We start from the raw sequence: 12693 nt of genomic DNA, 5'->3' as shown, positions 1-12693 counted from the left end.
ACATATATGTATGTATATATATGCATATGTATATATATATACTGTATATATATATATGTATTTATATATGTATGTATGTATATATGTATGTGTGTATATATGTATGTATATGTATGTATGTATGTATATATGTATATGTATGTATATATGTATATGTATGTATATATTATGTATATTATGTATGTATGTATGTATGCGTGTATGTGTGTATGTATATATTTTTATATATATATATATATATATATATATATATATATACATAAATATATATATGTACATATAAACGTATACATACATCAAGATCTGATGTCAGCCAAGAAGTTATTTAGCCTTTCTCAAACAAAGCTGCATGTTTAACTAACAAACAAAGACAAATGATATACGTAATTATAATGCGCCTTTGGAAAAATATATTTCTTCACAATGAAATACTTCTATGCAACAAATTCCATTCGCTCACCAAACTGTCTACTTAAATCATAAACCGCTACATATATATCTTCATAATTACAGTACAAAATATTTCAGAAACATACGTACACAACAACCCCTACAACAACCATATTTCCTTTAATATCACTGTACGCGACATCACACCTTTTCTATCTGTTATGTGAACATAACAAAAAAGGTCCTGTGATGATGCATACAACTACTATAACTTTAAATGTTTTTTTTATGCTCAATACATGTAACAACACTCCACACAACCTCCACTCACTAACAGCACTTAAACATTGCCAGTTATTGTCAAGTGGGCTATTGCATCATTGATGTTCTCGTTATCATTTTCATGGACAGACACAAAACTTTTCACACTAATTAACAGGTTAAAGTTAAGAAAAGAAAAAGAAAAAGAAAATTTGAATTGTTTAACGCTTTATCATTGAAACATACGTAAAACCAAATTTTTAAATTTTTTATTTTACAATTTTTTAATTAGTACACTTCAAATGCGTTTTTCTCAAAAGGTTGTTTTGGTCGAAATTAAAGATTGTGTCTCTCCGTGAAAGTGGTGATGATATATATACACACACATACCAGTTCCTAATTTTGTTTTGTTTGAAGTTGTTTGTGTAAAGAACAGCAGAACTGTTAAGATAATTTTAACATTCAAGTTTTAATTTTTGGTTTGACAGGAAAAAGAAATTCTCAATCTTATCTTTTATGTAGAGAAATAATAGGTCCAATTCCAACCAAACCTCAGCAGTAGCAACAACAAAAGCAATGGATGCTCAAACATCAACCCTGCAAGCAGCCACGGATTCGCTCTGTAGGATATGAACTTTTTAATTAGAATGCATTGGAATGTTCTGCTGATTTTACTTTTGAAAGACAGGCCTGTTTGCACTATGGCGATAAGGCCTAAAAAGAATAAATTTTTGTTTGCCCTCCAGCTTCCCCCCCCCCCAGCTCAAAAAAAAAATAGAGGTGGTGTTTTAAAAACAAATTTTTTTTTTCGATATTTTGTTCAAAAATTTTATAAAGCGATCTTTATTTTTTGCCATTTTGCACATGAAAATTGTCTAAATTTGGTGTCTGATGTAAGATATCGCCATTCTAGGCCTAAATTCTTTGCAAAATATTGATTATGGGTTATTTTTATTCAATCTGATGAATACCCTTGGAAAAACAAATAGTGCGACAGCTTAATTGCAAGCATTGCGATTTAATATGTTAATTTGGTGACAGGAGAAAAAAAAACTAAAACAAAAAACTTTTTTTGCGCCTGCCCCTCCTATACAATCTTCGGCATTAAAAGGCAAACAAACAATTTATTTTTTAGGCCTAGCGATCAATGATAAAAAGCTAAAAAGCAATTGTTCATATAGAAAATAAAAGAAATAATAGAATTTTTTAAACTAGCACGATTTGGTAACGATGTATCATTTGTATGATAAAAAATATTTTCAAAAATCAAATCAATTGATGTCATAATCATCGGAAATTTTATATAATTATAGTTAATACAAGTGATGAGACCATAGAGAAGAAGGCATATAGATGGCAGAAGATGGTTGCATTTCAAGAGTTGGGAGAAGAAAATGAGGAGGTAGAAGCATTTACCATTTCATATTTATTTCTATATTATATGTATAATATTCATTCAAATAATATTACAGGCCAATTATTCACTGGATGCATTAGCAAAATAAAACTTATCATATTCCCTTTACAGTATACATGCCATTGCCAATGTAATTGTCGGTGATGCTCCTACAAATAATAATTTGTTCTAATTTGTTTCCAATACATTATACCATCCATACTTGTCTCTAGTATTCTCAAATTTCTACACATTAGTGTCACACTTAAGAAACTGCACTGACTCCAATCACTGAGCAAAATGAGTCCAAGTCTTTGCACCATTCCACTCCTCATCACATCTCAGAACTCATAATCTGTTAAGCTAAATGTAAAAGTCCACTACATCTAAAGCCAGTTTTCCACTTGGCGAATTTATTCACGCGATTCGAAGGCGTCAGTTCGGTTCCTGAGCTCTGATTGGTTGCGCACATTTTTCACTTAGTAAAAAGTAGAAACGGTTCGAACTATTAATTTCACTGAAGCGAAAACTCCGATAGAAATGTGAATGTGCATGCGCATGAGTGATGCTTTTGATTCACGAGAATAAATTCGCCTAGCGGAAAACCAGCTTTAGGACCCTTCATGTGCCTACCTGTCAGTTGAAGACTTACGGAGAAAGATCCTTTTCAGTTGTTGACCGAAAGCTCTGGAACTCCAAAAGTACCTTCAGACCAACCTGACAAAGTTCAAACATCATCTTCTGGTAAGCAGTGCATATGCTCCTTGTACTAAAATATGTTAATCAGCCATTAGTTGTTAATATTTAAATTCCATATCATATTATAACTTAATATTGTAGTAATATTTGTTTTCATTTCTTTATTTTGAATTTTAATAAAATAAATATTTTACCAAAAGGTCCACTGATTAATCTCAGATAAGATTATACATACTCCAAGTATCGAAATGCACACCATCGTGTCGGGATTCAATATTTTGACATTAATTATGTCATCATCAGGAATGTCATCATCATTCCTGATGATGACATAATTAAATGTCGAAATATTGAATCCCGACATGATGGCATGCATTTCGTTTCTTGGAGTATGTATTATACTATCATAAATATTTTAGTTTGCTCAGTTACATTAACTTAATTAAATTGTTGTATCCATGAAATGAAAAAATATGTTTTTTGAAAGCATGTGAGCACATTCCTTGCATCTTGTGCAGACACTCTATCTAGGTGTCCCATCACTCACAAGTACATAATGCATTGTAGAATATGAACTTCTGAATTAGAATGCATTGGTCTCAGTTCTAATTTTACTTTTGCATGACTTATACAAGAAAATTTAACAAGCATCATCATCAGCAGAGGGTGCAAGAATGCAAAGATTATAGAAAGGGAAGAGTGCATGTGCTTAGTCCTGTTTACTAGCCCTAATGGGAGTCACTATTGTTGTCATAAAAGTGCTCCCTCTATGCTCTGATTGTCAGGTGGAAGTGCACCCACACGTAAGATATTACCGGGGGCATATAGATACTATGTTATGATTTGGCAGTTAACCCAGTAAGAGCAAGTAAATCCAGTGGAGGTGCATGATGGGTACTACTTCCACAACGTAGAGGGTGCACTATTAGAAATCAAATAGACTTGAAGAAAATTGCGTTCAAGCCTCGAACATGCGATTCGAACTCCTTTCACTATCTTTTGACGGATACCCTCAATTTTGGTAGTACTTTTCCAGATACAATGATAGGAGTCTTATACACATCAAGATGTGTATAAGAGACAGAGCCTACACCTTGCGCCTAGCCTAGAGCCTATCATCATTATTTTAAAAAGTCCTACTTTAATACCCGATTGTTAGGCCTATACCTAGTAACATAAAAAAATAAATAAAAATTGTGCATTTTCAACTGTTACAACATTATTATTTAATCAATATGACCGTGTAGGCCTAACTGCCCAAAATAGGGACAGGCAGGCAGCAGCAGCAGAGCGTATCACCAATCGTCCCGATACGATCGTCGGCCACCCGCAAACTAGAGAGAGCTAGAGAGAGGCCTTCATAATACTGTATTGTAAACAGAATTCCTTGGATTTACTCTTTTTTAATATATACATTTTTTAATGTATCCATGGCCCTGTCTCTTATACACATCTAGATGTGTATAAGAGACAGGGGTGCAAGAATGCAAAGATTATAGAAAGGGAAGAGTGCTTAGTCCTGTTTACTAGCCCTAATGGAAGTCACTATTGTTGTCATGAAAGTGCTCCCTCTATGCTCAGATTGTCAGGTGGAAGTGCACCCACACGTAAGATATTACCGGGGACATAGATGCTATGTTATGATTTGGCAGTTAACCCTGTAAGAGCAAGTAAATCCAGTGGAGGTGCATGATGGGTACTACTACCACAACGTAGAGGGCGCGCTATTAGAAATCAAATAGACTTGAAGAAAATTGCGTTCAAGACTCGAACATGCGATTCGAACACCTTTACTTTCTTTTGACGGATGCCCTCAATTTTGGTAGTACTTTTCCAGATACAATGATAGGAGGATTGCGTTTCAACGACAACCACAAGACCGAGAGTTCAACTCTTTGGTTTTACTTAAACGTCTGGAACCAAAATGATTACAAATTTCTCAAACCAAATACCGATGCAGATAATTTAGTAGGCCTAAACATAATACAGTATAGCCACTTGCTTCTCCTGGGAGTATATTTTTGAAAATACTGTAGTAACACTGTTGCCCTTACAAAGGAATTATATCTTGTGGAAAACAGATAAACAAACCATGCTAGGTATTATTGGGTAACTAAAAGCGACAACCAAACACAGTGGTGTCCTCACAAAGCCGTGTATCGTTCAATTATACTCACATCGAGTGTACTGAGCTCTCTTCCTTTTCTATATCCTTTGATGCATGGTAAATGTATCTAATGACCTGATTTGGTAAAGTGCTGTAATGTAGTATGGTGCCTTATAAAAACTGATAAAAATTGTCATATTAATTATTATTTTTTTTATTTTACAAGCATCTGTAGAAGTTAATACAAGTAATGAGACCATAGAGGAGGGGGCATTGCAAGAGAACAAAGAAAAGAAAAAGGAGGAGGTAGAAGCATTTACCATTTCATATTCTTTTTTATGTACATTCATTCAAACCATAGTACAGGCTAATTTTTTCACTGCAGGTGTTAACAAAAATACTACATCATATTTCTTTGACAGTGGTACGAAATTTGTTGGAAATCAAGCCCATAGCCAGGGGGGTTCGTTGGGTTTGAACGAACCCCACTTCTCATTAAGTGCCCTTTCAACAAAGGCTGGCTAGCCTACACCTTGGGCCTAGCCTAGAGCCTATCATCATTATTAAAAAAAGTCCTACTTTAATACCCGATTGTTAGGCCTACCTAGTAACATAAAAAAATAAATAAAAATTGTGCATTTTCAACTGTTACAACATTATTATTTAATCAATATGACCGTGTAGGCCTAACTGCCCAAAATAGGGACAGGGCAGGCAGCAGCAGCAGAGCGTATCACCAATCGTCCCGATACGATCGTCGGCCACCCGCAAACTAGAGAGAGCTAGAGAGAGGCCTTCATAATACTGTATTGTAAACAGAATTCTCTGGATTTACTCTTTTTTAATATATACATTTTTTAATGTATCCATGGCCTCTCCAATCAATTAAATAACACTTCTAAATGTCTAGAATGTTGGAGCTTCCCGGGGACCCCAGCGGGGCCCTTGGCGGCTCCCTTGGCCCCCAGCCAATGATGCTCGCAAGTGCCGGCCCTTTCAGTATTAAAAAGAACCTCCCTATCAAAATCCTGGCTACGGGCTTGGAAATTATTAGTATGCCTATTGATGTAAAGAACATAAAAAGTTACAACTTTCCCTAACAACACCCAAATACAAAATTAAATAGAATAGAAATCCATTTATAGGCCATGGTCCGAGACCTCAAAAAGGCTTTATTACTTGAGTTGGGTAGTATATGTCGTGTCGAAATACTTCCTTTGCGAAGTTCCTACTTCTTGCTAAGCAAAACAATGTGCAACCAATCATAACTCAGACAGGGGTACTGGTGCCAGGAATTTACCAACGAGGGGTCCAAGCTCTCCAACAAGGGGTCCATGCCCCACCCTACATCGGGGAGCCTAGTCACACCAACCCCCTCCCAACAATTAAATATGTCGGTGAATATTTTAAAATTTTGTGTTGATTATGGGATTCTTTATTTTGAAAAGGATGTTGGGGGTATTAGTCCCCCTGTTGGAGGTACAGGTACCAGCTCCCTGTTGGGAAGAGCTAGCACACCACTGCAACCCATGCAATTGCAATAGTATATACAACACCTCCCACATACAGAAGCACTGCTCACACTAAGCAGTTTTTAATCCCTAAAATTTTGACAGCTTAGTTTTGAACTTTCATGCTTGAATTGAACTTTCGGCACTCAAGATTTGATTTTTCCCCGACAACCTTGTTGGAACTTCCCAGACACGGGGTTTAAAGGTCCCTGATACGGAGGGGGGTCCTTTGCCCTCCTGGACTCCCGATAGCACTGCCTCCGAGCTCAGGAATCGTACCAAAGCTTTTGATTCACACGAATAAGTTCACCTAGTGGAAAACGAGCTTAAGAACATTTGAATGGAAGCTCAATAACTTACGTACCACTTGTTTCCACTACCATGCATGTTATGTTATTTATATTAGCACCATGTACAATGTGAAGAATTTGTTAATCTGGTCATTAGATCCATATACAGACAAAGATGCACAACATCTGACCTCCTCTGCATCCTGGTGGAACTTCAAATCATGGTGCAACACAGGTGAAAGCTGGGCACTCATTGCCTTAGTCGTACGACCGTCGCATGATGAATCCAACTCCACTCACTCCCAGCGAGCGATAGACAACGCGACACCATCTGCTGATTGCTGGTGGCAGTCTGAACGCCTCCGTGTTGCGTTCCTCGTAGAATCACTTCGCCCAACAGCTGTCTAGCGCAGTCAGTGTCCAACCTTATGCATTGTACAGTAATGTAAAAATACCCATATATAAAAGTTATGAAGAGCATGCTTAGATAATGAGCGTTTGGCAAAAGGAAAGAATGGACAAAATAGCAATTCAAATCCATGACTTTGAGGTTGACAACCCAAAACTCATCCGCTATGCCAACTCTTTCCCACTAGGTCAGTGTGATGCAACTTCTAAATTTTCTATTTATTGTCTGAACAATAAAGTTTGTTATGCTTGTTTTTCTACAGGGGTCCACTGCTGTTACCCAATCAGATAGTCCAGTCCTGATGCTCCTGTCGCCTTTCCTTGCCCTCTGGAAGTTTATTAATCCAAGTGCAGGAAACCTGCAGAGTAATAGGCAAGGAAGCACTTCAGACCGATCTTCTGGGGAGCCTGGACCCAATACAGGAGCTATACCTAAAAGGTAATGATGTTTTTACAATTAAAAACCAGTGTATAACCTTGACTATAACAGCACAAAAAAAATTTAAATTAATTGTGTTCTTAAAGTACCATGACATGAATTTTCACAATACGAACATATTAAGCAATTAATATAGTTGTATTTCATACACTTAAGGAGAATTACTACAAGAAATATTGAAAAGTGCATGAAAATATTGCCCAATTTTACCAATTCCTCTTGTGTATGGAATAACAGTTACTTCAGGGGACCCAAGTCTAACCAAATATACAAGGTTTCACTCAGTTCCACAAACATGCATTATTATCTTTGAATCGCTCCAAAAAATCATAATGCATGTTTTTACGACCCTTTTATTAATTAGTGGCAGTTTGGCTCAGCGGTGAGGTTTGGGCTTTCAATCGTAAGGTCGGGGTTTCGAGTCTCTGCTGTGCAGATTTGCTTGTGTCCTTGGGCAAGGCACTTTAGCCACATTGCTTCAGTCCACCCAGCTGTATCAATGGGTACCAGCAAACTGCTGGGGACTAACCTGCGATGGACTAGTGTCCCGTCCGCGATTTTTTTTTTCGTACGAAACATTTACATGAAACTCCACTCGGGCCGTCTCGGCTGAATCGACCCGAAAATCTCATTGCAGATTCATGAGGTCAAAATGTCATCAACAGATAAACGTCTACAAAACAACTTCTGAGAGAACGTCGCTGTCTAATTCTTAAAAATACATTGATGTTACCATGTTATTACCAATGGGTCGTTTAAGATGACATATAATATTTAATCAAATAGAGATTATTCTCCTGTTATTTTTGTTACTAATTTTTTATATAAACTGCATAATAGTTCTATTTTAAATATGTTGATTGTTAATTGTAGGCATTTGGATGTTTTAACATTTAAGCATCTGGCATCCAAAACTGATAGTGGAAAGTATTGTATTGCAACTAGATTTACTCGTATGTCAGAATGTACATTTTTTTGATATTATAAAATGAATTTCAATTATATAATTCAGTTTAAATGCACCAATAGAACCATCTTGATAATTGAACAAATTCAGGGAAGGGCGAGTAGGTTTATTTTACATCAACAGATTCTAGATCTGTCATATGCCGACTGATTAGTAAAACATAACTTGATGACTATAAATCAAATAGAGATTATTCTCCTGTTATTTTTGTTACTAATTTTTTATATAAACTGCATAATAGTTCTATTTTAAATATGTTGATTGTTAATTGTAGGCATTTGGATGTTTTAACATTTAAGCATCTGGCATCCAAAACTGATAGTGGAAAGTATTGTATTGCAACTAGATTTACTCGTATGTCAGAATGTACATTTTTTTGATATTATAAAATGAATTTCAATTATATAATTCAGTTTAAATGCACCAATAGAACCATCTTGATAATTGAACAAATTCAGGGAAGGGCGAGTAGGTTTATTTTACATCAACAGATTCTAGATCTGTCATATGCCGACTGATTAGTAAAACATAACTTGATGACTATAAATCAAATAGAGATTATTCTCCTGTTATTTTTGTTACTAATTTTTTATATAAACTGCATAATAGTTCTATTTTAAATATGTTGACTGTTAATTGTAGGCATTTGGATGTTTTAAAATTTAAGCATCTGGCATCCAAAACTGATAGTGGAAAGTATTGTATTGCAACTAGATTTACTCGTATGTGGAATGGGCTACCTGACAACATTAGAAATGCTTTTTTATGTGACAGCTGGTCGAATTTTAAAAATATTTTTAAAAGACATTTTAAAGATATAGGCCTATTTAATTTTTTAGATATTCTTGTATATTTCTATATTTTATTGCATGTTTTTTGTAGGCTTTGAGTGTTGGAGTGGCACGCCTCTTGGCAACAGAAGTTCTCTGACCTCTTTTGCTAATCCATGGCGCATTCAAAGTTGTATTGTGTCTTTGATACTTGTGTTGCCGAAATTAATAAAATAAAATAAAAATATATAATATCATTTAGCAAGGCGAGATCAGTTTCAGAATTATAGATTGAGCTTTTGATTGCACATTGACAGAAACATCTAAGATATAATAACATCACATAAAGTCATCTACACGTGCGATAAGGTTGCATTCTCGTCTGAATCGGGCAGCATTGTGCAGAGAATGCAGGGCGGTCACTGATGAGTGAGTGTCTTCTAGGGTCAAGTGATAGCACAAATTGAAGTCTGAATGTGTAAGGAGATCAACTAGGATTTAGAATTTGTACGTTGATATTCAAAATAATCATTTTTTATTTTTGGATTATTTTGAAGATTGATAAATAAATTGGAAAAACTTAAAACCTACTTAGAAACCATACCTTCTCATATCACATTTGTTTGTTTTGTCTATTTATTTACAGTGGTGGCAGTGGACCACTGTATGGGCATAATTTGCATAATCTTAGCTTCGCAGCATTGAGCAAAGTCTTATGTTACACAGTGGAGTTTCAATATACTTTAATTGAGCAATATTTAGTATTTGCAGACTGACAGTAAATGTAATGCATTAAAATTCAGAATCTACTAAGTCAAGTCAATCACACAAGGCCCATACAAGGTCTGAACTCTAGGTCCTTAGAACAGACTGATGGCGCCAAAAATTTGCTGACATGTCCTGTGGAGGGGTCAAAGCTAAAGGACCGACTTGAGCCTTGGCAGACATAAAAAAATCCCTGGTAGTATTGCTTTTAAGCAATAAAATATGGTCCAAATTGAGCTTTTGCTCCACAATATTAGGAATTAGCGAGGAACTGTGAACCCCTTGGGATTAGCAATCAAAATAACATTATTTGGATAGGCAAATTATTATCTTTTTTCTTTTATATTTGATCTGACGACCTAATCGTGGCGTCGAACAACTGGGTCCAGGCTTGTCTGACAGGAGGGAAAATGCCACCCTTGGCCCTTTACATATAATCTGTTAGACGTAAATGCATTATATATAAACTGTCTCTTATACACATCTAGATGTGTATAAGAGACAGATTCTGATGTACATAGCAGCATATTTATCAGTCAGACTTGAATAATTGAGGAGACTTTGCTTTACCATCCTACGACAAAAAATTGCTCGTGGCCGAACTTGGTCCACACTGTTAAGACTTATGAGGCGCCAATTGTAAATTTATTACTTAACACAATTATTTATATATAATTCATTATTTAACATATAATTGAATAGATCACCCATTATTTATATATAATGCATTTACGTCTAAAAGATTATACGTAAATAAACTTTGTTTCTTGTTTTACTCAAAATTTTTTGGTTTTGTAAGCTGATTTCGACATACAAACATAGCCTACATGAAGTCGTATTATAGTAGCTCGATGCCTATCAATAAGTAAAAAAAATTCGCCATAATTCATCAAATATCCGTGGCTTCCCAGGGGTGAAGCCCCCTGGAACCCCACTGCAGTGGCGTATCTAGATGTCTTGAAGTGGGGTGGGGGGTTCGATGATCAGTTGAGGGGGCGCTAATTCGCAAAATAAGGTGATTTTTAACTATACTTTACCGTGATTTGAAACCAGTGTCAGTATAATCTTAAGTAAAAATGTGGTAAACATAAGCAAGAATTTAGTCCAATGAAACTATCATCTTGATACCTTCCGACGAAAATTGACCCTACCGGCGTCACCACGGCGCCCCAACAATCGATCTAACGTGACGTTGTTATGTGGGTGTTTTATAGATTATTGGGAATGGTGATATCTCCGGAAAAATAGATAAAATGACAGTTGAATGGCCAACAAAGACAATAGTGCGTCATTAGAAGTTATTTAGTATAAATTTATTCGGAAAATTAATCACAAAATCGAGTTGTCGTCCCCGGCGTTGTCAGTGATGTCGTATGAATTCTGTGCGATTTTTACCAATTAACTCCTAAGTAAAAAAAATAGTTGAGTCATGTAGTACCTTGCAAATCAACCCAGAAAACAATGAAAACAATATGGTGGGAACGACCATTACATGAAACATTTTTTTTTAAATTTTTAATCCACCACTGGATTCAATAATCTGCGGTATCCCTTACTGTTCCATTTGCGTTAAGTGAATAGGCCCTAATTGTAACTTTAGAGCGCTGGTGAATATTTATTACTTCGTCATGGCTGTGCATAACAAATTATTTATAAACCATGGCTTCCTACGATGTCATTATTTATATATAATGACACTCGACCTCAACCGTTATTTATATATAATTGGAAGTAAAACCCCTTATTTAGAGATATATTAACACGATAACACGATTACATATAATGAGTTTGAAGTCCAAGCATTATATACATATAATGGTTTTGCGACAGCTATTATTTATATATAATAAAATGTAAAAGCAGTTATTTATATATAATGAGTTTGAAGTAAATTCGTTATTTATATATAATGAAATAAGTGAACTTATATATAAATAATTGTAAGTTACTTTTCATTATTTATATATGATGAAATCAGTGAACTTATTATATATAAATAATTAAGTTACTTTTCATTACATATAATGATGTGTCACCCTTTCCTTATTTATACATAATGAAACCAGTAAACTAATTATATATAAATAATGAAAACGTTAACGCAATTATTTACATATAATCTGTTAGACGTAAATGCATTATATATAAATAATGGGTGATCTATTCAATTATATGTTAAATAATGAATTGTATATAAATAATTGTGTTAAATAATAAATTTACATTTGCGCCTCATAAAAACTTACCTTGAAACAAAACAAGAATGTTCTTGTAAATGCCTGATTCATTTCTTACAAATAATGAATAATTGTCTGATTCAAGGGTGTGCTAACAGCCATGATGCCAAAATACACCACTAGCCTGGACGTAGTAGGAAATTTGCGGGAAAAAAGTAAAGGAAAATTAATTTTTGGTTTTTCTGAATCAGTATATCATATAGTGTCTCAGAAAAAAAATCCCCATTCTTAGAGCTTGGGCAATTTTTTTTATAGCGCTTTAAAATTTTGACATAAAATATCCTATTTTGGGCTAATTAAGATGGGGGTAAGGGAAATAAATGTTTGTTTTTAGTCACTTTTACATATGCTATGTATATCAAATGTAACAAGGACTTGGCTAAATAGTTACTCCTCACTCTCGTTAAAAAATTTAATCAGAATAATGACGTCATCACAAAAAATTCCAAGATG

At 34.9% G+C, this 12693-nt stretch overlaps 1 protein-coding gene across 2 annotated transcripts in view; it reads left to right on the top strand.

Annotated features, from left to right (window-relative positions):
• LOC117110703 (UBX domain-containing protein 4-like) overlaps window positions 1-12693 on the top strand; it is a 60129-nt gene that overhangs the window by 25944 nt on the left and 21492 nt on the right. Inside the window, exons 11-15 of one of the 2 annotated variants that reach the window (XM_033253470.1) lie at window positions 1174-1273; window positions 1965-2053; window positions 2719-2791; window positions 5080-5159; window positions 7326-7501. In XM_033253470.1, coding sequence (XP_033109361.1) covers window positions 1174-1273; window positions 1965-2053; window positions 2719-2791; window positions 5080-5159; window positions 7326-7501 — 518 coding nt within the window. Of the gene's footprint in view, window positions 1-1173; window positions 1274-1964; window positions 2054-2718; window positions 2792-5079; window positions 5160-7325; window positions 7502-12693 lie in introns of those variants that run through there. The other variant, XR_004445758.1, reaches the window with a different exon arrangement.

Source organism: Anneissia japonica, unplaced genomic scaffold (genome assembly GCF_011630105.1).
Source record: "Anneissia japonica isolate Jap-2015-1 unplaced genomic scaffold, ASM1163010v1 scaffold287825_len194363_cov185, whole genome shotgun sequence".
NCBI lineage: Eukaryota > Metazoa > Echinodermata > Crinoidea > Comatulida > Comatulidae > Anneissia > Anneissia japonica.
This window is presented reverse-complemented; position numbering and strand designations above follow the sequence as displayed.